We start from the raw sequence: 26001 nt of genomic DNA, 5'->3' as shown, positions 1-26001 counted from the left end.
AAAGGACGAGTTTGAAAACCCTAACCGTTATAATTTAGACAAAAGTGTACGAAAACATAGTCATATAAAATAAAGTTCATAAGATAAATATTTTTGATCCAAAATATATGGCAAAATTATATTTATATCATTAAGAATATAATAAAACTATTTATTACTGTTCGGTGAAAATAAAAAGTTATTATAATTAAAGATAATATACAGTATATAAAAGGAGGAAAGTGTAACTCTTTCTTTCTTTTAGTCATTTTAGAGAAGTGAAGAACTAACTTTGTAGTTTATTTTATTAATCCAAACATAATAAAGCAGTGGACTTTTGAAAATTTATTATTTAGTTTCACTGCTTTTTGTCACCCCAGACATATCCTTAGTCTGAGAATAAATTTGGTTTCGGATTAAATCCAGAGGGAGAAGCCAGGATTGGGCCAAGAACTGGAGTTTTCCAATGGAGACCGAGATGGAGTTTTGGGCTTATCTGGGCTTGCAATAGCTTCAACAGCAAGAAGATAGGTGCAATATTTGGCAAGTAGTAAGCAATCTAGGGATGGTAACAGCTGATAGAGAGATGACTATTCTCTCGTCCTTGTAGCTTTGTAGTGAGTTCCCCATCCAGAGTATGAGACCTAATCATAAACAATTAACTCTAAAGACCAAGGTGATAGTCCATTTATAATTTAGGTACATTAATGTGACAAAAACTTTGGGTGAATTCATCATTCATTTAGTTATTGTATCGAGAAGCTAATAACCTTCTTAGAAAATCCAAGTCACAGTAAAGCTAAATGCTCATCATCAAACTTCACTTTGTCGTATATTTCCACTGGAAAGAAGAGGAAAGGGAATGGACCCCAATATCACGTAAGCATATCATGAGGAGTATCAGATCGAACCTTTACAGCTTATCTTGGAGGAATTTTTACGTCACGAATAGGCAAGAGGGATAATTGCTAGGAGGGATTTTTAGTTTTTTTTTAAAAAATATTTATAAATTCGAAGGTTATATATGAGCCGGACAAATGGTCATTCTTTCTTAGATACAAAGATATTTAAGTTTCACTGAGTTTTTAACTGTCTAGTCTAGGCTTCAAATTATACACGTCGCCGAACAATTGCTTCAAATCAAATACCGTCGAGACTTGCTCTAAACTGTCATATTATCGATCTGCTTCTCTAAGCTACTATCATGTTATCGATCTGCTTCTCTAAGTTAACTGTAATGTTGAGTCATCAACCGAATTAAGTCAAGTCATTAAAGTACCAAATAATTTCTCCGAGTCAAACCCATGACTATCATAAAAAAATACATAACAATTTAAAGTTTTTACGAATCACCACCTGAATTTTGGTTTTATTCGTAAAATCTTAATCTCTTGACGTAACGTGTAAACTAATTTCTTCTGTTTTTCTTCCTCCCCTTTTATTTTTTTCTCCCATTGTTCCATCTATACAAATAGAGTAAATCCTGGGGTTCCGTATGGATAATAGTATAATAAACAAGAAGACTTGCATGGTAATTAGAAAATTGGAAAAATAAAATTAGATTTTTTTTTTCAACGTTTTACCAATGGAGATATGCCACGTGTCCGACCAAGGGTGAAATGGATAAACCAAGCACAGAAAGATTTACCCCGATCCAGCCGATAGCCACATATGGTTCAGACCGAACCATGAACCCGACCAGTTCCCTAAAAGGGGTTAGCCGGGGGTTCAGGATAGCGGGCCAGCGGCATGCGCGCAAGCGGCAAGATAGAGCTCTCATCTTTCGTCCTCTTCCCGGACCTTCGCCTCTCTCCCTCGCCTCCGGCTCCCAAATCAACCAAGAGAGGGGAAAAGGAAACCCTAAAGATACCAAAACCCTAGAAATCTCACCTACCTCCCCCCTTCTAATTGTTCTCTTCCCCAATCTATTTCTCCCTCTCTCCCTCTCTCTCTCTCTCTCTCTCTCTCTCTCTCTCTCTCTCTCTTGCTTATCCGCGCATCTATCCATCTGCTCTACTCTGCTCTGCGCTCGCTCGCGGGAACCGAAAGTTGGCGCATTCGAGGCGTTCGGCGGAGAGGTAGTGTGGATTCTCGCCCCGTTTCTTTGTTTCTGTTTCGGGTTCTGATGGGAATGAGGCTTTCCGCGAGCAGCTTTGGGGTTCCTGATCCGCTTTATGAAGCTGATTGCGGGGTGTGGGTGTTGTTTTAGGTGGGGCCGGATTTTAATTCGAGTCCTTTTGAGGGATTGAGGATTCGGGTTCGTGCGAATTTTTGGCGCAAGATGGGATCTTTTCATGGCTTTTGGTGATGGGCTTTTGATGTTAGCGTTGTCCTCTTTTATCCCATGTTTCTTTATGTAGACGTGTGCGCAATTTTCTTGGTACTTGCTCTCCTTTCGAGTATTACTGGATTTAGCCTTCTTCTCGTTGAGTACTATATCAACTGGGGCCATGGATGAGTCATGGGATGCATTGGTTTCCGTCAGGCCTTGGTCTCTCAATCAAAGTTGACTTCGTGTCTTGTTATGGGATGTTTGCCGACTGTGGTCTTTGCTCTTATAAGCATGTTGCTTGTTATGCAATGTTCTTGTTATCCGTAATTTTACCCATTTCCTGGTAATAAAAAAAAGCATGTTTTGTTCTTTATTTTGTTTCAGCATACTGTCGAATAGTTTACTGGTTATCCTGAAATTTGACTACAGCATTGGATGTTTATACTGAATGTTGTAGATGTTCTTTGGTTAACAGTTCTTTTTTTCTTGACTTGCTAGTATATATCCCTAACACTCAGATCATTTCCTTTTTTACTCATTTTATATGTGTCATGAAACCTTGATGTGGATATTAGTTATAGTTCTGTGGACTTCAATCTTATGTTTCTGAGCTTTCAGGTTGTTTGTGTTGCCTTTCAACTGCAAAGTAGAAATTAGGCGCCCGTTAAATGGGTACATGGTTGCACTTAATGTGGATATCACTTAGGAAATTATACTCGAATTGGATAAAATCATCTTTCAGTCCAAGTACGTGCATCCGATTGTTTCTGAAATTTGGAACATTGGGTTTGCTTTAAAATGCAAATTTGTGAGCTTTGAAGTAGCAACAGCATTTTACTGTTCTTTCTTACTGAGAATGAGTAGGTTCTACCAAAATTCTGTTCTCTTCATGCTAATTTGTAAATATATGGTTTTTGGAGTTTTAAGTTGTTAGTTGTCAAAAAAGGAGTTAACGGAGGACACATTATAAAAAATAACTGAGAAAATCAGAAAAAAAAAGAAGAAGAGGGGAAACCTTTGGACAGGGTATTTGGTTTGATGCTATTATTTATTTGTGGATGCTGTTTTTCATTTGCCCCTTCCTTAGCGTGCTATCCTCTAAATGTCTTTCATTGTTATTATGTATGTGCAGTAATTGTTTGTTCACATTGCTAATGTATCTTTTCTTTCTGTAGGTTAGCAAGTGATATGAGTACCCAAGTGCTTTGATGATGCTTAAAGAGATTGTCTGCCTATTCGAGAATACAAAAGGGATAGCATGTATATGGAATTAAGATATTTTTCATTTGCTGTCACTTTTTGTAGAGAGTCAAACTCTGCTACATAATCAGACTTCTTGATCCTATGACAGATTTTTGTTTGTTGTTCTTATCTGGAAATTTTGTACTTGGAGGAAAATCAGTGTATATCTTTTTTGGGTATCATTTCATTTCTATTTACTTTGGAATTTGGATACTTAGAGCCCCCTAGCAAATGTCAGAAGGCGAGATGGCAATAATTAAACCAGAGGTAATGTGTCCTACACTTTTTTCTTGGAACTTCTTTTGTCTTATAAACAAGACTGATTACTGTTATCATTTTAATCCTTAGCTTGAATACATGATGTCCATGGGCTTCGTTTACAAGGGAAATATCTTAGCTCATTTTGTATATCATATTGCATCGTTTCACCTTTATGCATTTCAATCCACTACTGTCTTCGAACTGGTGTCAGTTTGACTTTTGAAAGTGCTTAAATGTTACTGCTGGTGTTTCAAATATTTCCTCTGTTAGTGCAGTATTTGAATTATATAAGAAGCATGAAAATAGCATTTCTTTATGTTCTGACAGGCTATGAAGTCTTATATCTGGCTTCAATGCGCCGATGGTTCAATCCAGCAAGTTGAGGAAGAGGTTGCCATGTTCTGTCCTATGATATGTCGAGAGATACTTCATACTGGCATGGGATCTTCAAAAAATTATGCCATTTCGCTTCCACAAAGAGTCAACCCAGCAATCCTTAGCTTGATTCTTGATTATTGTCGGTTTCATCAAGTTCCGGGCCGCTCCAACAAGGTCTGCTACAGTTCACATCTACTTTAAATTCTCTTGTTTTTTCATGTATTTTTCTAATGTTTTATTGCTTGTTAACATAAACATGGATGCTAAGTTCCGAGAACTAATATTTCATTAAATAAGAACTCCTGATGCCCATTGATATTTTAAATTTTAAAAAACCATCCAAGTTATCTAAAATTGTGACTTATTCCGCATGATTAACAATGTGAATCTTACTGCTCATGGTCCTGTTTTATTATAGGAAAAGACAAAGAAGTATGGAGGCTGCATATTTTGACACGGTCTAATATATTAAAACTTTGTTTCAATTTGTAGGAGAGGAAATCCTTTGATGAGAAATTTATCAGGATAGATACCAAACAACTATGTGAGTTGACTTCTGCAGCGGATAGTCTTCAGCTCAAGCCCTTAGTTGATCTTACTAGTCGGGCACTTGCTCGCATGATAGAAGGAAAAACACCGGAAGAAATTCGTGAGACATTTCATTTGCCAGATGACCTAACTGAGGTACTTTTGCACTGTTTGGTTTTAGATCTTACCATTTACCATTTTGTCACTTTGTGTTATTGCTCATTCTGGTATGGTATCATATGTATATAGGAAGAGAAATTGGAACCTTTGAAGAATGCAAATGATGATCCACGTATCCGGCTATTGAATCGATTATATGCTAAAAAGCGAAAAGAACTGAAAGAGCGACAAAAACTAAAGGTTAGTTTCAATTCATTCTACTTTGTAATTGGTACAGTTTCATCACTACCTTCTCTACAGAGCAAACTCCCTAGCTGTGGGATCCAGTTCCTTTTTCTGTTCTTTTTTGGGGCCTAGCTATACATTGATTCTAAGAAATAATAACCTGTTTCAGGATATTGAAGTTGAGGAAGAGCGGAAGGATGAGCGTTCAGTTGATGAAATTCTATCTTTTATAAATGGAGATGGAGGTATACGTTTATAGCCTATCCAGCCTTGGACATAAATGCTAGTCCTAGCTGTCGTACTTTGTTCATAGAAATTGTGATAGATACTAGTGATTCAGAATGTTAATTTATTTGCTCATTCAGATCCCACTGATATAAGCTTTCTTTTGTATGTTAAGTTTATCTGTAGTTAATTATGACCTACATGTATTGCTCTCATCTGATTACTGTAATAATGATTATTATAAATAAATAAATAAATAAATAAATAAATATATATATATATATATATATATATATATATATATTTCATGCTTCAACGAATAAAATATGTATATCAACTTTGTGTCTTCATGACTTAAAGTTCTGTGATATTATACTTCTTCTGAAATACTGTTCTAAGGAATGGTTAAAAATATGGAAGTCCAAAGTTTTTAGTTACTGAAAGTTAATTTATCAGAGATTGGTGTGGTTTTTTAAATTTTCAAAGAATAGTAATTGAAGTTTTCTTTCCTGTGATTGTTTTTACCATATGGCAGATTCCAAAGGTGCTAAACCTGCTAAGAGCAAGAAGAAGAATAGAAGAAGAAAGGACCACCTAAAAGATTCTTCTAAAGCGGACTCTGACGAACTGAAGAAGGTTAGCAATATCATATATGCTTTTCTGATTTTGCATGTTTGTGATGATTGCATCTCCTCTCTTATTCCTGGTTTGTATTGGTTTAGGAGGGAGCCACTCTTTCTGTTGCATGCAGTGATGCTGGTGGTAATCTTTCTTCTACTCCAGGTCAAAGTTTACATGTACGAGACAGTGTTGAAGACCCTTTTGCTTCAACTAAAGATGCTGATATTGATGATGAGTTGGATCCTCAAGTACAGGAAGAACTCGATAGGTGAGGAGTGCTTAACATGCTAATGCAGAATTTTCACCGTTCTTTTGTTTGCTTCCCTAAAAATTCTGTCATTCTCTTTTGCTATGTTAATCTGTACCAATCTTTCACACAGAAACATTCCGAGACGCATGGATTAATTATTAATTGGACGACTCTTAGGAAATTGATGTGCTCGGAGAAGGATTTTTTTTAGCTGATTCTTGTTTAATTATAGCCAAATGACTAGTTTAAAAGATAGTTTAGAGAGCAAAGTGAAGCTACAAAATTTACAGCTTGACAGATGTTGAAAGAGGTTCTGTTGCATCGAAAGATGTTCAGAGCAATTCTCTCTTTCTTTCTTTTTTCTTTATCTGCAGCCTTTCTTTCTGTAGCCCTTCAGGATCACAAAAGTGCAAAACTATTTATAGAACTTTATAACTTAATTTGCATGTAACTTACCTTTCTAGTACATACTACCCAGCTTCATTTTTGTCTCTTTTCTTTAATGCAGAGAGGTGGAGGATTTTGCTCGGAGGTTGAACTCTGACTGGCCTGAAAGAATGCAAGAAATTTTATCTTTAGGACAAGAGAGAAGCGTTGTATCAAGCTTGATGAATGGGAATGGGTCCCTTCGGAGATACACAGGTATAGTTACTTTCTTGTATATCTTTCTATTGAACATGTTCAGAAGTTCTGTTTCCATGTCTTCTGTGATCATATTAGGTTGTGTTTTTCAGATCACTCACCTTCGTGAACATATAACATGAAAGGAACTTACACGTTATACAGGGTTGGAACGAAGATGATTGACGCAAGCTGAATGTCATAGAGCGGACTCGGTGGCCCATACATGGCTCCTTGTTGTTTGTAGAAAGAGCCATAGAATGCAGTTGGAAAGTTTGACTGTTTATTGTTTGCCAGAAGGCCATCTCAGACTAGGGAGCATGCAACATAGCTTGGACATGGCAATTTTCAAGAGTTCTCCGAGCTGGATATGCCTTTGCCTGCAACCATTTAGAAGGGCTGGCTTTGTATTCCATTTCGGGGATATGTGTTGTTTTAACTTTATTCACTTATTGTGTGATCCATTTTTCTGGATACTAGACGGAATTCAATGGCAAGAAGTTAGAGTATTCCACAAAATTATTCTTTTCTCGTCTCCAGAAATAAATAAGCACCATATTGGTGCTCTCACATTAAATGATTTATCAAAAGTTAGCTTGTTCCATTCACTCTGCAATCTGCATCTATCTGGTAAGCTGTTTCAAATGCAAACTTTAAGGTTGGTATTCCTCGTTATCGATCGTTAAAAGGTCAAATACTAGCAAGTGAAATAGTATATAATTGTCATTATTATAGTTTGTCCTTGTCATATTGAAATTTGTAGTTTCTCACGAGTCCCAAGGAGGAAAGAAATGAGGGAGAATAATTGTTATAAATATAATATGGAATGATGTAGATGTAAGAAAATTATGATATTTTATAGGAGAAAGCTTCGGAAGTCATTAATTTAATGACTTTGGTTTTACATGATTCTGAGTTAGGAGTAAAAAGATAAAATTAAAACAGTAGAGAAATGTGAGATTAGATATATTGGTAATTATTTGATGTTATGACGGTTATCGGAGGGTGGCGAACGGCCAAGGGTGGTAATAGAGGGAATAGTTCGTGGAAGGCCGTAAGGTAGGGTGACTCGTGGAGGTGATAATCGCTATTGTTTGGAGATAGAATTAGAATTCTAAGTTAAATTTTAAAAAATAAACGGCTATAATTGATTTACTTTTACTCCTAAATTATCTTATTCTTACTTCTAAGATAAAGTTAAGACTAAAATAATTTCTTAATATTTGGATACTTAGATGATTAAATAAAAAAGCCCAGCCTTTCTCTATATAGATGTTAATGAGTCATACTTAGATTAGTTTAAAGGCTTATATAACTCGAAGTAGAACTTATTTTAAAAGCTTACATGACTTAATTGAACTTACGTTTATGGTTATATAACTTAATTTGATTTATCTTAGTAGTTTTCATAACTTAACTAAACTTGTCTTAAGGGTTTACATAACATAATTAGACTTACATTAAGGGTTTATATAAGATATAAACACGAATAAATTAAAAAATAAATAGACTCGATCCATTAAACCTAATATCCCTATGATTTAGTTAGATCGGACTAAGAATATTTCAACAATGAGAGAAATATTCGCAAACGTCTGCGCCGCCGATAAGGAGAATCCAAAGATTTACTTATGTAAATCCTATATATAATATGTACTTGATCAGATTTACATGCAGTTGGGGTCCTTTATGTTGCTCTCAAAAACTCTCATTTCTCTTCTTCTCTTTCTTTTTAATCTCTGCTGCTTGTATGAGATTTTCGAAGTGTGGCCTTCTTTTCTAGGGGGTTAAAAAATTTGATGGGCCTCCTAGAGTCATTGATCACACTTCTTTCACTCAATTTTCTTTTATTCTAGTTCTCTTTTATATCCAATTAGGTTCGCTAATGTCTTGATTAATTATTTTTCCCATTGTCGTAGTTAACATCACACTATTACTGTACTCATACTCAGTGGAAAAGAACACTACGTAAACATTACAATATGCAAGTAGAGTTCAAAAAGAGATAGATCATTAGCTATAACCACAGCTTAGTGACATATTAACATGCAGTTAATATTGAACTCATAATATGCATCGTTACGATCATTGAAAAGCCCGTTAGGAGGCCTTCTTATCGTCGGAATTATTCTTATCCGTGTCCTTATTCTCATTTCCCGCACTAAATCCACAGTAATACCTCTTCAAAGCCCTCGGTAGATAAATCGGAATAAGAAATCCGAATAAATTATACGCCCACAGTACCAAATTCCCCACCGCCAGAACTCGCCCCGCGAGCTTCCTCCCTCCGCTGTCATCTCCCTTCCCGATCTCGTATCGGACCCAATCCGCAAGCGCGAACATCCGCCTCGAGTTGTAAAGGACCGGCACGAAGGCGAAGACGGGGACCGCGAACCCCCTCGAGAAGGCGAAGCCCTCGAGGAAGACCTGCGCGGCGAGGAGGAAGAGATGCGGCGCAGCGGCGGCGACGGACGCGGCGTCTCCGGCGAGGAAGCGGTCGAGGAGGTAGGCGATGGGGAGGAGGAGGCCGAGGACGCCGGAGAAGAGGACGTAGGCGCCGAGGAGGCGGTTGTTGGGGAATATTGGAGGGGAAGGAGAAGGGGAAGGGCTGGGGGAGTTATTGGGGAAGGCGAGGGAGGAGAGGAGGTAGAGGTAGGGGAACGAGAGGAGGACGAAGGAGATGGAGGTGAAGGGGATGGTCGAGGCGGCCGCGAGGAGGAGGGTGGTGGCGAGGGAGAGGAGATGCCAGAAGGAGGGGAATCGGCGGGGAGAAGTACTTCTTTTGTTATCCATGGTTGGTGGAATAAGGTAACGAGATATCCGAGGTGGGAATAAAAAAGAGAGGCAGGGAGACTGTGATACGAGTGGTTTGGGGAAGAGTTTGGTGTGGATAGTGAGCAAGTGGAAGAGAAACGAGAGGTATATTTACACTTATCGAGCTTGGTTCGAAATCCTAATTAAATTTTGAAAAGGAAATTTTTGGGATATAATTTGAGTCTTTTCTTTTAAATTTTCTAGAGAGAAAACTGTAGATAGGTGTTTTTTTTAAAAAAATATTTTTGGCTCAAGAAAATTAGAAAATTATAATCACAAATTTGATACAATACGATTAAGAGAAAATAGGGAAGAAACTATAGAAAAAATAATAAGTCCAGGTATAATACTGCAGACCACCTTAAGAAGAGCATGCTATAATTATAACTTTTAAGGGTTATTTTATAAGTATACCCCTCTACAATTCTTTATTTATGTATATATACTTATCTAAAGTTAGATATTTCTACGTACACCTCTCACACCACTAATTTCTCACTAATGTTTCTTAAGCAACTTTGTTTTTGCTAGATAGTCATAAAAGTTAATTAGCAGTTAAATTTAATCAAACTTTGTTTTGATACATTTGATAATAATTCTTTGTTTATTGGTAATTATTTTTTACTATTTAATCGATTTTTTCTTTTGACTATCCAAAGAAATTAATAAATGGTCAATCAGACAGTGAGAGCATTATCATAACTTCGTATATTTAATTAAAGCGGACGGCTCAGATGCGTTGATGAAACCTTCAATCTAGTCGTGATCCCTCGGAATCCAAAGGGTACGATCGTAATTAGAGCCAGAAAATTTTCAAACTCCGCGCCTATATATATGGCGTCACTAAACCCCGCCTTCCGGAATTGAAATATCCTATCCATTCTTCTATTCTCGTCTCGGCCGATCTAATCTAGGGTTCCTCATCGATCTCTTCAACCCTTTGAGTTCCTACAAGCTCGGGATAGGATATACTTTTAGGTTTTCTCTTGAGACCCTGATCTCCATCCGCGGATCAGATGAAGCTAAAGATTAACAAGGCCTGCGATCTGAGCTCCATCTCCGTCCTTCCTCCGAGGTTCGAATCCTTCTCGTTCTTATCCAGATCAAAGCGATCTTGAATATTCTGTTCTTTTTGTTTGATTCATGTAGTTAATTGTTTAGGAGAAGCGGGGGAATGAGCTCCGGAACGGATGCATCGGGTTTGGGAAGGAGCCAGGCGTCTCAGCTCCGATCTCAGTCTCAGCAGTCGTTCTCCCAGGGGGTTTCGCTGTCACAGTTGTCTCAGACCTCGCTCGAGGAGAACATGATGAACGATCAGGTAAAAGAGCTTTTGGTTTATCTCTTCCGATCTTCCTGAGCTATGGTGGAGATTGGGAAATACTGGATCCTTAAGCATTCGTCAAGATTGAAATGAGAGCAGTAGAGTGCGCTAGATCAACTGAATTTGTCAATCCTTTTGCTTAAATTGCCTGCTTCAGTTATAGAGCTTCTGTTCAAACATTGACGTCAATTTTGTTTACCCTTTTTCTGTTTCTTCTGGGGACAATCAAGGAAGATGAAGAGTGAAATTTGTCTTCATCAGTTCAGTACTCCTCTTTTCGATATCAGAATTTTTCTGATGGAATGATAAATTTTCCTTTTGTTCATTAGCTCCATGTTGTTGTTTTTTTTTTCTTCAAAAAACTACTGTTCTTCAAACAGTTACTGTGGATCAAAAACAAAATCACCTGTTAGTTTTGCTCTTATTTCTCTCTTGAGCTATAACAACATAATTTTGAGATAATTATTTTTGGCATGAACAGAGTCTGATGTTGCTGAAAAATAAACTAAATTACATCAATGGGAGCAGCTTATCACTATTGAGAACATAAAAGGTGCCTCATAGGGTATCTATATGTGTCAGTTTGTACTTGTTAGGATTATCTCACATGCATTAGGTTAACCACTTTCGACCAACTATGCTGAAAAGAGAAATCTGGTGTTCTTAAGCTTCAGAGGTCTTGCAATAAATAGAGATTAAGATATATAAAGAGACTATTGTTGTCAGAGTATAAATAAAAAGATGAAAACTGTGTAGCTGAATTGAATGATCTCACAATAATAGCACATCTAACACTGGTCGCTTGATGAGACTGGTTCAATTCCCATTGAAACAACTCTCTTTTTTCATTCATTAAGATGATATGATCTATCGTAATGGAATAAGGGAAGTGCATAGATGTGCACACATATTTGTGAATGCTTACATAGTTACATGCATGTAGGTACATAAGCATATGAATGCAGGTACATCATTTAGGCACAATTCCTAAGATGATATAACCTTTGGAATAAACTATGTAGCTAAATAATAGGCTTATTTGCTTCAAGTTGTAACACATACCCTCTATTTGTATCAAAAGTTCTTTCATTGTTTTTCTTACATACTATATATTTTTATTTATTTGAACAGAGATTTGGCTTACATGATAATTCATCAAAGAGGATCTCTTCATTGGCCTCCGGATCGTCCTCGCGAGAAGAATCTCAGATGCAGCTGTCAAGAGCATCAAACAACACGTTGCATCGATGGAATCCAACATCTGTTCCAGATAGTAGATGTACGTCAAGCAATTACTTCTGATAGTTGAAATCTATTCAATTCGTAGGGTGACACACATGTAACAATTGTCATGTTTCACAAGTGATAATATGGTTTTCTACTTATCTTGAAAGTAACCCAAACTTTTTAAATCTATGAGAAGGGTTATTGTTTTGACATAATCATAGGTGCATCAGGAAGAATTACTGAAATATCTCATCTCTTTTTTTCTGAACAGGTCAGGTTAATGAAGAACTTGAGCACAAATTTCGATTAATAGAAAGTTCTATAAACAGGATAGGCATGGTCCTGGACTCTGTTCAAAATGATGTCATGCAAGTAAACAGAGCTGTGAAAGAAGTATCACTAGAAAGTAAGTGCTAATGTGGAAGGTTCTGAAGGAAACCAAATGAAGCATCAATATATATACTTCAATTGCTTATTACATTAACCACATGTGTTGTTTTGCTGCTGCTGCTAATCCAGATGTATTCTTGCTTCAATCCAAGGTCAATAATTTAGTATAGTAGTTCAAATTCTAAACTGTCAATTTAATATATCGTTGCATTCGATGTCATTCATGGTCAGCTGAAGGGATACGACAAAAAGTTCTTGTCTTAGACAATTCAATGCAGAAATTGGTAGGAATCAGAATTCGGGCATCATCTGTTTCCTATCCTTAACTGCCATCTGTCACATAAATCTGATTCGTTGAACCATTGACTTTGATAACAGATCAAGGCAGAAGATGATATCAAATCTTTTCTTGATGGAAGTCTGAAAAGTATACCTGATCAGTTGATCAAGATCTCTAATTCTGACAAACTGGATGAGATATCCTTGGCACTTTCAGCTTTACCACAACAGATTGAAACATGCTTGTTGAAACTGCAGCACGAAAATTTTAGGGTCATTACAAAAGAAATGGAGGTAGTCACTTTAAATTTCTAAATCCATCCTCACACTTCTTTGATACATTTCAACAAAGTACATTTTTCTAAGAAGTATCCAAAAGATAATCTGTGCAACATTTTTATCTGTATTTTTCTAATGTTGGTTATATAGAGGCTGAAACATGCATTTTTTTACGGTGGTGTCTTCCTATTTTCCCTGTTCAGGGCTTCCCTTGAAATCCTTTCTTACAATTTTCATGCATGTTAATCGCACTCTTCCTCTCTATTTATCATGCATCTAAATGTGAAAAATAGGCATGTTTCTCTGTCCTGGCTACTCAGATATTTATGATACATCTCTGGATTAGGCCAAATTTTAATATCAGTTCTCAACTGTTGTCAGTTTGTCACTGATATTCTTCTTTCAGATGACTTTCAAATGCAGTATGCATTTGACTTGACCAACATTTTCATCCTTTCAGTGCTTAGCACATCTTTTTACCTCCTATCTACAAAAAATCATAGCAAATTCTGGTCTTTCAAGGACTGACAAAACCAAAATGGTAACCCAGATATTGTATTCTGCCGACTGTCTGATCTTTTCCTGATACTGTGTAGGTAATATTGAATAGCATCAAATCTTTCAGCAACAAAAGTACAATTCCAATCCAGCTACCAGGGGTACATGATTCTCATAAGATCTAGAAGATTCACTCAATAACTATTGGTTAATCTCTAAATCTCTTAATGTTTACTTTGGTTCTGCAGAGTAGAACCTGTACTGACACGAATCATTTGTCGAAGAGTCAGATACCAGTAACAAAAGTGTACCCTTCTGACTTCCTCTATATATTAGCTGTTGGTCTTATCAAATCTATTCTTGAAATTGGAATTTGGATTGGAACAATCTGTGATATAGATATTGTAGTTTATGATGTATATCTGAAATTTATGGCTTGCAAGGTCCTTCAAAGAAGCAAGGTATTATCTTTTGAGTTTCTATAGAAATTTATTATAAGTTCCCTGCAAATAAAAGTTTCCAAGCATGAAGTGGGCAAAATTAGCCGGTTTGTACAATTGGCAAATTTAGTATGGCGTCTAGGTGTTGGTTTGGTGGAATGTGAATTTAGTGCATTCATTTCTACAATATTAAGGTACTCTGCTAATGTTACTGATCTATTTAATAGTGTTTTGGCTCACTTGCATTTTTCATGTTTATGTTTCTTCTTTCTGGTATATTTATTTGTTGATTATCTCTGCCAGTCTGGCTGCGCATTTGACTGGATACAGTAGAAGTGTTCCAGTTCCAAAGGTGGAAGAAGGAAAGGCAAAAGCACTCCAACCAAAATTGACTGGTCCTAACCATATTATGGCACTCAAGCGGGAAGACATATCTATCTCGAAAAAGGTTACTTGTGCTGACTTGCTGATCCTAAGCTAAGTAAAGCGTTACATATTCTGTCTCGTGCAAATAAAAGAAGAAAGAATTTTATTGCCTCACTCTATAGTCTATAGTATGTGACACCTGCTATTAATTCTTTAATTCTTCCATGTCTTGAAAATTTTGATATCTACATGCCAATTCCTAGTCCCAGAATTTAATTCAGTATAATTCTCCAGTGCTGAAAGTTGCATCCCCGAATTGCATCTTAGAGCTTCTAACAGAAAAATGGTAGCAGATTGTAGCACCGCATGTTGCATGGAATTCATAAAGTTTATTATCGAGTAATTCTGGACAAGTCTTGCTGGTTTATTTGAGCTTATTTAACGTCAGGAATATCCTTATTAATGGTGATTCAGGACCAAGATTTCAGAGTAATCATTGATTCAGATGATGAGAGTGATGGAGGTGCTTCCTGCCTAATTGTGAAAAAGAAAAAAGGTAAACTTGACAAATATGGTGTAAGACGGACAACACTTCTATACAACGAAATCTAATGACATTATTAAAGAGAAAGTTACCAGTTTCAGATATATTTACATTTTTCGTAAGAGAACGTGCATAATTGACTGTTGAAGAGATCTGCTAGTCGTTCGGGAGATCGATTTTTTTTTTCTTCCTTCTTTTTTTCGGTCCATGATTCCATCAGCTAAACTTGTGCATCTTCAATTCACTCTTTCTGTATTGCAGCAGAAAAGGAAAGCTGCTGGATGAAGGAAGCTACGGAAGATACTTTACGAATTCTAAGACAAGCAAGGAAGAGAAGGAGAAGAAAGATGAATTCGGTAATTTTTGTTTAAGGTATGCTGACCACTAGATAGTACTGACAGAATGGAAACTTTTCTTCCATTTTTTTTAATGATTGGGCTCCTTACCATCACTTTAGGATTGAGAACTCCTATTTCAGATGACAAACCTAGATTTGTAAAATGCTATTTCTTTTTTGCAAAGAAGTATATTGCTCCTTTTCATTTCAGTCCTTTATTAGCTCTCTGATGCACCAAAAATCAACAGCTCTGTTTTCTTACTTCTTGGAAAGGTTACTTCTTAGAGAGGTGAGATCGACTTCTAGAATATTTTTTTCTCCTTTAATATTTCCATATGTTTTATATATTGACTTCCCCATTATACCAAAGGTCCAATTTATAAGAAACCACTTGAGGCCCAATTAGGCCCATTGAGATTCCATCAGAAGTTTCCGCGAACTCTTCAATTGAACGACTCCCTGTACAGCATTCTTCTCTCTCCAAATCATCTCAAGGATCGACGTTGTCGATCAAGCAGCAACCCAAGGAAGCACCGGATCAAACCAGTACTCATTCCACTACTCTATCTACAAGGGTATGCAAATCATAGAACTCTTCCACTCTGCATTCTTCGAGCAGTTTTATAGCCATCAGATGACTGCTTTGCTTTTTCTTGACCTAATAAAGTGCTCTGCTGCTATCTATTGCACGATCTTATCACGTCTCTTTTAATAATAGAGTGCCGTAGTCTTCCCTTTCTCTCATGTGATTTGGGTTGGCCAAGGCCCTCCTTTACCGCTGGCATTCAGCAGGGTTTGGGGAGGGAGGGAAGGGGGGTTGTGCGCATACGGCAGAGCATCCGATGGAAAAAGTTTTGTCAAAAGTTAAAGCTCCTAACCGACCACATTATATTCCCCACAAGTGGTCCAAAAGAGAACTTCTTTCACCAAACAGACAAGGCGAAGTTGACGTAGGATATTAGCCCTCTCACCAGTCACCACCACACCAACCCTTTGATCTTGTCCTTCATTGGAGTCGTTTGTGGTCTATTAAGCTTAATTGACTTGATCGTGAAGTGACGTGAGATGCCTTGGATTAGTATAGGCTCGCAACAATAACATTTTAACAACTGGGGCACGTGGCTTAATCACCCATCGTCCACTATGCTTCTAAATGGAAACAGCTTTGTCTTATGTATCGTCAGTTGCCCTCAAGCTCGGATTCCTCTCAAAAAGAAATTTAGGGTTATCATTATCTTTGCTCATCAGCTAATATCACATAACATATTATAATCGGAGGCAATCATCCCTTTGATCTTTTGATTTGAGGCCTTTTCTTATTCTCTGTATGCTTTATTGTATGGCCGGATTGGGTTTTTTTTTTTTTTTTTTTTTTTTTTTTTTTGCACACCTACCTAGCAGTCGAGCACTAGTGGCCTCCGCCGACACATCCAGAGGCATCTTTGATTCTTTGCTTGCGAACCTTTCTTTGGTCACATCTATTAAAGGTATCTATATCCATTTGTTTCATCTCCCAATGCTTAATCACGGACTCTTAAAATTTTTCAAGTTCCCCAATGCCTATAGCAGTGATACCATTATTTCTTGCATCTGACAAAGATATAAAGTAATTCTACTTCTTCCACTTCTTCATAGTTATCTGTATTTTTTAATGGCTCAATTCCTTGCCAAAGTTGACTAAGGATTTCTTTTATTGCTTTAGTGTCGTTATATGATTATCTACAGGGAACCAAGCATCATCTAGCAATGAAACAAAAGCTTAGATCCAGCCGGTCTTGTTGTAGTTCCATGAAACTTAGTGGTACTATGGACTACTGTACCTTTATAATTTCCTGCTAGATGTGCCCCATGAGATACATTTGACAAATATTTGATAGCTCTACAGTTGCTATGTCACCCTTTATCTAACCAACTTCCATTGTTTGGAGCCCACAACACAACCAGCCCTCCGTTTCTGGATCGGTAATCTTGACTGGAATCCAAATAAGGTGGAATTCCCTGAATGAATGAATGTACCTTCTTCCAAGGGTTGGTAGTGTCATAATGATCTCGCCCTGTGGATATAACATGTGTTTGTCTCCCCCCACTAAACTCCTTCCTATTCTTTGCCTTGTTTTTTCTTCCTTTTTCCGGTGCAATTGTTGAATCTCTGGTAATGGTTGTGAATTGGAACCACCACGTACGTCACATGCACCGCACGTGACTGCGTCGTTATTGATTTGTTGGCTTAAAACGAAGGAATAAAGTTGTACTTCTTTGAGTATTCTCTTCAATCTTGGGTAGAGAAAACTATAATGATCATTAAAGTGGTTCTTGGCTTCCTGGTCCCCCTTCCAGTTATACCCTACTACAACCGATGGAAGGCCATTTAATACATTTTCCGTTTTATTGCCTTGTAACCTTTTTTTCTAAATATTTCTGCCACTTTTGTTCCTTCTTCCGAATCTCTTTTTTCTTTTCACCTCACTCAAAGTGACTTTGGCTCATGCACTACACTCTTCTATTAATTTTTTTTCCAAGTCGTATACAAATTGATACGTGAAAAGCGACTATTATTTTTGGGGAAACAGCGTGCTACGAGTCGAGATCTCATATATGGTGACATCTATTAATCGCGAAGGTTCTCTATGTTTGACATTGCTACGATATTTGGTTGCTTTTATTGTTTTTATCATTCCTTGATTATATATACTCGTAAATAGCTTGTGCCAACTCTCTTTGTACGTTTCCTTGCCTTGGATAATGTTGAGCACTATGGAAAACTTTCGTGCGTGACCATTTCTAGCACATCTATTTAGACCATGAGCATCCAAATTCTGAGAACCAGGAGAAACAATCCATGTGATTTTTTTAGCCAGGGTAAAAACTGTGGGTTACTAATTTATTTATTAATTGGTGCAGAATTCCTTCTCTATAATGCCATAACAAGTCAAGCCTGAAGGGAAATGGCTATATATAACTCCATTGATATTTTCTATGCCCCACTTAGCCTTCTTCGTGACAGAATATGGTATTAACTTATTCCACACTTCTGTTAAGTAAACACTGGTTAGGAGAAAGCAAGGTAGGTCTGATTACTTCTTCTTCTTCTTTTATTATTTTACATCTGTAAGTATTTAATTGCAAGCGATTGACTCTTTTGACAATTAAAACTTGCATCACAACAAATATCAAACACTATAGCAAAAAACTTAGTTATTAGCCCAGAAGATTGCTTTAATAGGATTAGTTGGTTATCATCATGTCCAACTCTCGCCAGTGCTGTGGTTGGGAAAGCCTAACCAAACAGTGATGCGGAGGGTAAGCAATCAACGCCACTCGACATCATGTCACTGTCTATATGCAACTTAATTCCCTCAACAAAAATGCGACCAAACTAATATGTCAGATGCCAAAGCTAGGCATCGTTCACCAATGTCTACCTTACACATTGTCGCCTTGTAGCATAGCAAGCAAACCTTGGAGGATAAGATGTCATCAAGAAACCCATCTCCATCAACAACTGCACGATTTGGAGGGCTGGTTGATGCTTCTTCACAGTGAAACACTAACCACCTCAAAGAAAAGGATTTGCATTGGCTTTACTTCTCTATGGACCGACAAGTAGCTACTACGGTGTGTTAGTTTGGATAGCAGATCATTCCCATCGACTGGAAGCAAATATGGAATATTGTACTCAGTAACGAATGCGATCTTTGTTCACAATGGAAGCCATCACCAGTAGACCCAAATGGTATCAAGGAAGGAGAGAGACTTGTGACCCATGCGATGCATAAATATCCAAATTTTATTGACTAGTCTTACAATTAGGCCAATGCAACAATCATGGGTGGATGGATATGTTTAACTATTTATATTAACATTATCTCGGTACCATCCAATTTAAGATAGTTAGGAGAATATTTTATTTGTGAGAGAAATAGTTCGACAACGATTAGTTAAGAGCAATGACTCGTCGAAGCAACGACTTGAAGTCCAGACTAAACAGCTTTATATATTGGCTAAAAATTCAGTAAAATATAAATACTTTTGTATTAATATTTTGTTCACTGTGTTAGGTTATTGAATGATTAAAAAAGAAAACATTGTCTCGGTTTTCCTTGAATGCACCTTCCATCATCAATATACTGAAAATGGCCCATTCTTTAAAATATGCATGGTTACTGGGATGAGGACGGATCAACAGCAGAGGAAAATTAAGTTAAACAATAGATATTTTGTTTATTTTGTATGTCGACAAATGTTAATTAATTGAAAAAATATATATCTCAGAGCCCACCTAAAAACAACAGGAGAGAAATAGAGAGAGATGGAGATGATGGTCGTAGTACCAAACCTTTTTACTTAACCGGGGTAGGAAGAATCGGCAACTTCACAGAGGACACCTCTCCTTCGCCATTAGAATAGATAAAGAAAAGTTCAAGGAAAGCAACAAAGCCTTGATCTTCTTGCCGTTTGAGATAATTCTGAGAAATGGGTAGTTGATCGTTCTTCGTTTCTCGGCCGATGGAGGTCAGAATTTGATATCCGACATTTAGATATCGATTGGTTCAGATTGCTTATGAGCTTGTTTGATCGAGCCAAATGGAGGAGTTCACGACTCGGTGCGTGTAAACTTTTGGAAAGTTGATGCATGTTGCTTTTTGTTCTCTTTTTGGATTTTGAGAAGGTGCAGAAGGCAAAGAAAACTTGCCTGTGTATAATTTATTCAGACTAAAGGCTTTTGGATGTAAAAGGCCTTCCTTTTATATCATCTCATCTATGGTTGCCCTTGGAATCCATATTCTGGACCTGGAAGGCTGTTGGTAGAGGTGGTTTTGTCTCTTTCGATCAACTTTTTTACTTTGAAAATTTTGGTTTCGGCTGCCGAAAGGTTTTGCTGATTGTGGAAAAGGTGTTTGGAGTTGGGTCAGCTATCGTTTCCTCTCTAGAGAAAAGGAATAGCGCAGGCTTGGTTCCATCACTCGAGATTGGAAGGAAAAGGTCGTGAAATTGGAAGTTTAGAGATCTTGCATTTCAGGTACTCCAATTGGATGTCTCCTTTGACTTCTCTTTTATAGCTAGAAATCTTTTATAGTCCCTATTATGTGTACTTGCTGTGTTTGTCTGTCTTCTTTCTGTGTAATTATTAGTGATTCGTGCAAGACCTGAGCACTTGAGAAATCCCAACGAGATTTTGTTTTTCTGTGAAAAAATTTCATGAAATTGCAAACAGAAGTTTGTATGGCAAGAACACGATAGTTGCTGAATTGGGCTTCTGCTTAATGGTCTCACTAAGAAAAACTGCAATTTGGAAATCCAAGCTTCTATCCCTTCACTGGAGAATTGATACATATATTCTGGTGTGAACTATTAATTTGGTGACTTAGGGACATCAGTATGCTAGCATCTGCATGCATGTCTTTTGTACTTACAGCATCTCTTTTATATCTACAAAATCTCACAAGTTGCCAGAAGTTCTATCAGAATTATGATTTTGTTGGTTTTGGAGTGCATATCGTGCAATTCGATGTTCTTTTTTTTTTTTATGCAACTGCCTTTTCTCCCTCTCTTTTGGCTGATTTATTTGCATGGTTTCGTTCAGATTTAATTATTTAAAGCTTCCTTTCTGGTTCTCCGCTTTCTGAAGTGATCATCTATCAGAAAAAGCAATAGCTAGACAGTCGTTCATCAATTATGGGCAAAAGAGTCTACAGATGGTCTGCACGACCGAAGAAGGCCAATGCAGGCTGTATGTGGAGTCTGTTTCGCTTGCTAGATTTCCGTCGGAGCCCAAGGTTACTCTTAAGTCAGGAGCATGGGAGTGCTAAATATGTTGGTGAGTATTCTCAACACCAAAACAATTGGGTATTTTTGAGGAGTTTGTTCCCTAGTTACTCGAGCTTCATGAAATTACTGAATACTCCCCACTATTTTACAATATTGAATAAATTCCAATAATGTTGAACTTAGTTCTGTACATCCTCATGTAAATATCTCTCTTCAAATTTAACTAAGCTGGCCTTCCTTGCTTGAATGAAGTTTTCAAGTATAATTAAAGTGGCAACACTTAGGAGGGCAAGACAGTATATAACATATTGGTCTTTTTGCAGAGTTTATTCCTTCGAATACTGCAATTTTTATCTAATTGTTTGTACTTGCTTTAGACTCATTTTTCTAATGTTGGTCCCCTGCATCTTCTGCAGCCACTGGATGTTCCAGAGTTAGACTCAGCAATTTTGTGGAAATAAATGATAAAGATGAGGTAAGTTCTGTCAATGTGCTTATTATTCTGTCTAGACTACTGTATTTAGTTAATTTCCAGTCTATAAATGCAGTCTTGGTGAATGCTTTCATTGTCGTGAAAAAACTGTGTTATGTGCTCTTTAAATTCTCCACATTGCGGAACTTTTGAAAGCAATTCTTTCTAAAATAATTGATATCGTTTCCTTAATTTTTCAGAAAGCCAATGAAAGCAAAGTACGAAGGGTTAATTTGGGTATGCCAAGTGTCAAAACACTTATCGAGGAAGAGATGGCTAGTGCTCAACCACTGAAGAAGATTCCAAGTGAATCAAAGAGGATTCGAAGTGAATCGAAGAAGATTCCAGGTGATGAAGTTGAAAAATCATTGTCTGATTTGGGACGTGATGTCCATCGAGAGAGAGGTTCCAAACAAACCAAAAAGAAATCAAAGACAATCTCAGATTTTTATGTCAATGACCTGACAACTCCTGGAAGCTTCGATGATGATGGTTATAAGAACACGAGTCCAACTGAAGAAGCTGACCTGGACTTTGTCTTGGCAGCATTTTTGGTAGAAATCTACAGATTCCACAATGAATGCCAGCATGTCGATTGTAAGAATAAGATGGAATTGTGTCCTTCTTTGAAATTCCTGATACATATGAAGCTAAATGATATGGACCATTCCGATTCCAATCATGGTCAGGAGAACTCTAAGTTTCAAAAACCAATGGTTGATGAAGCTGAAGCATATAAAGGCCATGAGTTTGATGATGAGGAACATCTGAATGGCAGCAAGGCAGCTCAATCCAAGGAATTCATGAATGCATTGGAGATACTGAGCTCAAACAAGGAGTTATTTCTGAAGCTTCTGCAAAATCCAAACTCACATATATTAAAGAATATTCAAAATATTCACAACATTCAGGGAATCTCCAAGTCGGAATCAGGTGGATTTATGGAAGGAAATAAATTGGTGGATGGTGTTGGTAGTTCAGAAAAATGTCAGGAGTTCTCCAGTAGGAATATATTCACTAAACAGCATAGATATAACTTTTTCTGGAACAGAGACAAATCAAAGGAAAGACAGCCATCAGGAAAAAGTGATAGTTCTAAGTCTATTAGCAGAATAGTTGTTCTAAAGCCAAGTTCTGCACGAATGCAAAATCCTGTATTCAGAACTAATTTAAGTTCCTTATCAAAATCGCATAATAGGTTGCAAGTTCAGGAAGATAGTGAGAGAGTTGCTTCCCATTTTTCTCTGAAAGAAATCAAAAGAAGGTTGAGACATGTCATTGGTGAACCTAGAAAGGAGCAACATTTGATCTCCACGAAAGGTCCTGCCCATAGAGTTCCAAATGGGTTCAAAGATTCAGCTACTGCATATAAACAGCTTTCTACAGAGAGTTCGGTAACAAGTCTGGCAAGTAGAACTTCCTCAGATAGTGAAGATGATTCTGAGCCACCTGGCTTTCACAACAATTTTCTTTTTGAGGATATCTTTGACAACAACATGAAGCCAACTGATTGCAAACATGACATCAAGAATGATATCTCTTCCTCTGGGGCTGGATCTTTCTTTTATGAGGAGGCAAAGAGGCATCTCATTGAGATTCTAAATACTGGAAACCGAAGTGATGATTTTCCAACTGAACATATCTCAAAATCTTTGGCAAGATTACTTTCACTGCCAGAATACAACATATTATCACCTAAAACAAGTCCTGGAAAAGAGGAGCTTGAGTTCTCACCTGATGAGTCAATTTTGTCTTCTTTAGAGAAGGCTGAAGATGAAGGTGCTACCAGAATTTTAAGTCCATCAAGGCAAGACATGGAGAGTACTAAATGTGACTTTAGCATTGGTGTCGATGAACAAGTAGTTGAGTTGGAGCCCGAAATTATGGATGCTGAAGTTAAGGATGGGGTTTACTATGAAGAAGGAATGAAACTAGAAGGTGATTTCACCATATGTTCCATAAGAATATATTTGGTAAATTTTTCCTCTCGTTGTTGTTAAAGGAATTCATGAAATTTTCGCAGGAGCTACAGAAATTATAGATATGGGAGGTATCATGTGCACTGAAAGCTGTAGCCATTTGGATGCATGCTCTGTATCTGTTGGGAGTGAATTCTGTGTTTTAGGTGAAGGGATAAGAGAATGTCCAGGCCTGGTAACTTATATCTGCCATGAAATTGCTATTATAACTCCGTTTATGATGATTTTTATTGCTAAAAACTGTAACCTCGTTCTGTTTCACAGGATATGTTGGAGGAACTGGAACCGATGAACAGGTTGGTACCAATCTTTCCAAGCTCTTCTGAGATCATTCTTGAAAGCCTAGAGGAGCAAAGTCCAGCAACTGTTATTGAACCAATTACTTCATCAGCATTGATCTTTCCTAGATCACCTGAAAGAACCTATGAAAATCCAGAGGAACCAAGTCCAGTATCTGTTCTTGAACAATATTTCAATGAGGATATCATCAGCTCTGATTGCAAAACTACCGAGCATGGTACCGATGCAATTTATGCTAATTGCAGTAATTACTTATATTTTTTTCTTGCAATATTAGTTAGATATGTTCATTTGAAAAACCTTTACTTTTTTGTCATTTGCAGCTGAGTTGCCCATACAAAATTGCCAAACTCACTACAAAGGACATGACAATTCTTCAGTGCCTCTAAGCTTCCAAAATGCTGCGACAAATCTAAGTAGTCTTTTAAAGGACAAGAATGCCAGGTTTGAATTTGTAAAATCTGTGTTGGAGGACTCAGGCTTACTCACAGATGAGAATCTGGATAGATGGTATCCTGCCCTATGCAATGAAGTAGGAAAGTCGTATTGTGAAACAGATGATTCAAATCTTCTCTTTGATTGCATTTGTGAAGTTCTCGCAGAGATCCAGGAGAGATATTTCATATTCAACCCTTGGGCATCTTATGCTAAACGCAATGTCCGTCCACTTCCAGTAGGAGGAAATTTCATCATGGAAGTAATGAGAGGTGTTGAATGGCATCTCCAAAATCAGTTTCCAAGCACATTAGAACAGATAATGAGAAAAGATTTGGACGGTGAGACCTGGATGGATCTTCAACCTGAAAATGAAAGCATTGTTATTGAAATATGGGATAGCACCCTTGATGATTTAATAGAAGAAACCGTGTTCGATTTGTGGCTACCATGAACGACACATTCAAAGCTAATTGGTAACTAAAAGTTCCCTTTTAATTGTAAATTAATCATCAGGACAAACACAAAAGGATGGAACAGCATAGGCTCTCCCTACACAGTGAAGTATGGGTGTGGATTTGGTAGCATCTTTTAAGATTGCTATTCTACTGCTTATCTTCTTGGGATGTATCGGTTACCGGTATGATCCCCCAAAAACTGAAAAGCTGCAGTTCATGTTAATTTAGGTGGTTATCTTTTATCTTCTTGATCATGCCAAAAATTTGCAAAACAGAAGAGTGCATCCTTTCTCTTTTTCTTTTTTCTTTTTCTTCTGATTGTATCAGTTGTGATGCTCAGGATAACTAGTAGAGCAGTTTTTAACTGATCCCAGTGTATCTGTTTTCTTATTCTTTTGGTTTTCTCTTTCTTTAATAATGTGAAAGAGCTTGACTAGCTATATACTGGCTCTTTTGTTTTCTTTTCTTTTCATTCGCTGATCAGGATGATCTGCACTCTAAAATAAGAATGTCCTACAGTTGCTCCCTTCCATAAATTATTACCATTTTTTTTGTTGTTTCTACCATAAATCCTGTCCAATATTCTCCAAAAAAAAAACAAAAAAATGTGCCTGATACATTAAAAAAATTCCCTATTGTATAAAATTTCCCAATGTAATAAAAGAAAAATATCCAAAGATGATAACAATAAAAGAATATCGTCTAAGCAAGTTAACTTCTTTCTTTGAATTGTTATCATTTAATTTTTCATCTGAAGCCACCCAAAAAAACTCTCTCTCTCTCTCTCAATATATATATATATATATATATATATATATACATAACGTTACAAGTTACTAATCGAATAACTGGTTTCAGAGTTGGCATCAAAGAATGGTAACAATGAACCGAATTCTCTGGTGCTGAAATCAACCAAGAGGATTGCGATATTGCTGTAGACTAAGATCAAGTAATAACTAATGCGGTTGTAAGCCCAACCGGCCAAGCCAAGGCCCAAGGCTTTGAATTAAAATCATAGAGGTTTTATCTTTTAATTGACAAATAAGGAATCACGATCAGCTTTGAAAGCTTTGTTGAAAGAAACTAGTGGATCTTTTCTTCTAGCTTCTCGCTTTGAGTATGTCTACAGCCTTGCAAGGTTTGGAATATAAGACCGTGGCATATATGCGATAACAATATAAATAAAAGCTATACTAATAAGCGAATCATTTTTTCCAGAATAATTTTATTTAGACTCTTTAAACTATTATTATTTTTATTACCCATATACATCTCTTAAACTAAGGAAAAAATAATTATATACTAAGTAGAACTACCACCTTTTCTCCATTAAAAATGTCAGTTGAATTAGATACTGTCATATTAAGTTGC

The 26001-nt window shown here is 37.0% G+C and overlaps 4 protein-coding genes and 1 long non-coding RNA gene across 10 annotated transcripts; 3 read left to right on the top strand and 2 right to left on the bottom strand.

The window, feature by feature from the left end:
• The first annotated feature begins 1688 nt into the window (after positions 1 to 1688).
• LOC140767694 (SKP1-like protein 21) lies at positions 1689 to 7267 on the top strand. 4 transcript variants are annotated; one of them, XR_012105604.1, is made up of 10 exons: positions 1689 to 2057; positions 3427 to 3760; positions 4082 to 4306; positions 4625 to 4816; positions 4910 to 5020; positions 5175 to 5250; positions 5766 to 5866; positions 6014 to 6119; positions 6610 to 6743; positions 6836 to 7267. XR_012105604.1 is itself a non-coding variant. In XM_073107690.1 (10 exons), exons 2-10 carry the CDS (start codon positions 3725 to 3727, stop codon positions 6850 to 6852), a joined length of 1059 nt encoding a protein of 352 aa, XP_072963791.1. In that variant the 5' UTR covers positions 1691 to 2057; positions 3427 to 3724; the 3' UTR covers positions 6853 to 7265. The 4 variants fall into 4 exon arrangements, 2 of the variants coding, with proteins under 2 accessions (XP_072963791.1, XP_072963790.1); XR_012105603.1 differs by having other exon boundaries at positions 6888 to 7265; XM_073107690.1 differs by having other exon boundaries at positions 1691 to 2057; positions 5953 to 6119; positions 6836 to 7265.
• A 1555-nt stretch (positions 7268 to 8822) lies between these two features.
• LOC140766802 (uncharacterized) lies at positions 8823 to 9515 on the bottom strand. Its single transcript, XM_073106457.1, has one exon. It carries the CDS (start codon positions 9513 to 9515, stop codon positions 8823 to 8825), a length of 693 nt encoding a protein of 230 aa, XP_072962558.1.
• Positions 9516 to 9784: 269 nt separating this feature from the next.
• LOC140766479 (protein PAIR1) lies at positions 9785 to 15886 on the top strand. 2 transcript variants are annotated; one of them, XM_073105846.1, is made up of 13 exons: positions 9785 to 10611; positions 10698 to 10854; positions 11989 to 12136; positions 12356 to 12490; positions 12706 to 12758; positions 12853 to 13047; positions 13629 to 13691; positions 13779 to 13837; positions 14274 to 14418; positions 14811 to 14892; positions 15142 to 15252; positions 15466 to 15506; positions 15588 to 15886. In XM_073105846.1, the coding sequence occupies exons 1-11, from the start codon at positions 10553 to 10555 to the stop codon at positions 15249 to 15251; spliced, it is 1206 nt and encodes a 401-aa protein (XP_072961947.1). In that variant the 5' UTR covers positions 9785 to 10552; the 3' UTR covers position 15252; positions 15466 to 15506; positions 15588 to 15886. The 2 variants fall into 2 exon arrangements, with proteins under 2 accessions (XP_072961947.1, XP_072961948.1); XM_073105847.1 differs by lacking the exons at positions 15466 to 15506; positions 15588 to 15886 and having other exon boundaries at positions 15145 to 15409.
• Positions 11986 to 15131, bottom strand: LOC140766481 (uncharacterized). Its single transcript, XR_012105447.1, has 3 exons — positions 14992 to 15131; positions 12908 to 13005; positions 11986 to 12118 (listed from the first exon to the last, which is right to left on the bottom strand). It is a non-coding gene; the product is annotated as an uncharacterized lncRNA (long non-coding RNA).
• A 3582-nt stretch (positions 15887 to 19468) lies between the features above and the next one.
• On the top strand, positions 19469 to 25153 carry LOC140766758 (uncharacterized). 2 transcript variants are annotated; one of them, XM_073106380.1, is made up of 7 exons: positions 19469 to 20237; positions 20847 to 21035; positions 21403 to 21461; positions 21659 to 23396; positions 23482 to 23612; positions 23702 to 23954; positions 24061 to 25153. In XM_073106380.1, exons 2-7 carry the CDS (start codon positions 20894 to 20896, stop codon positions 24624 to 24626), a joined length of 2889 nt encoding a protein of 962 aa, XP_072962481.1. In that variant the 5' UTR covers positions 19469 to 20237; positions 20847 to 20893; the 3' UTR covers positions 24627 to 25153. The 2 variants fall into 2 exon arrangements, with proteins under 2 accessions (XP_072962481.1, XP_072962480.1); XM_073106379.1 differs by having other exon boundaries at positions 19470 to 20237; positions 20802 to 21035.
• The last annotated feature ends 848 nt before the right edge of the window (positions 25154 to 26001 follow it).

The sequence above is a fragment of the Typha angustifolia genome, chromosome 9 (genome assembly GCF_048772165.1).
Source record: "Typha angustifolia cultivar Huaian chromosome 9, ASM4877216v1, whole genome shotgun sequence".
NCBI lineage: Eukaryota > Viridiplantae > Streptophyta > Magnoliopsida > Poales > Typhaceae > Typha > Typha angustifolia.
The sequence above is the reverse complement of the archived record's forward strand: the minus strand, read 5'-3'. Positions and strand labels throughout refer to the sequence as shown.

Bases quoted from the DNA above. Each gene is read 5' to 3' on its own strand.
- LOC140767694 (XM_073107690.1), top strand. From the start codon at position 3,725: ATGTCAGAAGGCGAGATGGCAATAATTAAACCAGAG. The intron at 4,307-4,624 runs GTCTGCTACAGT...TTCAATTTGTAG, and splicing joins TTCCGGGCCGCTCCAACAAG to GAGAGGAAATCCTTTGATGA. The intron at 6,120-6,609 runs GTGAGGAGTGCT...TCTTTAATGCAG, and splicing joins GTACAGGAAGAACTCGATAG to AGAGGTGGAGGATTTTGCTC.
- LOC140766802 (XM_073106457.1), bottom strand. From the start codon at position 9,515: ATGGATAACAAAAGAAGTACTTCTCCCCGCCGATTCCCCTCCTTCTGG.
- LOC140766479 (XM_073105846.1), top strand. From the start codon at position 10,553: ATGAAGCTAAAGATTAACAAGGCCTGCGATCTGAGCTCCATCTCCGTC. The intron at 12,491-12,705 runs GTAAGTGCTAAT...ATTCATGGTCAG, and splicing joins GAAAGAAGTATCACTAGAAA to CTGAAGGGATACGACAAAAA. The intron at 13,692-13,778 runs GTACATGATTCT...TTGGTTCTGCAG, and splicing joins TTCCAATCCAGCTACCAGGG to AGTAGAACCTGTACTGACAC.
- LOC140766758 (XM_073106380.1), top strand. From the start codon at position 20,894: ATGGGCAAAAGAGTCTACAGATGGTCTGCACGACCGAAGAAGGCCAAT. The intron at 21,036-21,402 runs GTGAGTATTCTC...CATCTTCTGCAG, and splicing joins TGGGAGTGCTAAATATGTTG to CCACTGGATGTTCCAGAGTT. The intron at 21,462-21,658 runs GTAAGTTCTGTC...TTAATTTTTCAG, and splicing joins AAATAAATGATAAAGATGAG to AAAGCCAATGAAAGCAAAGT.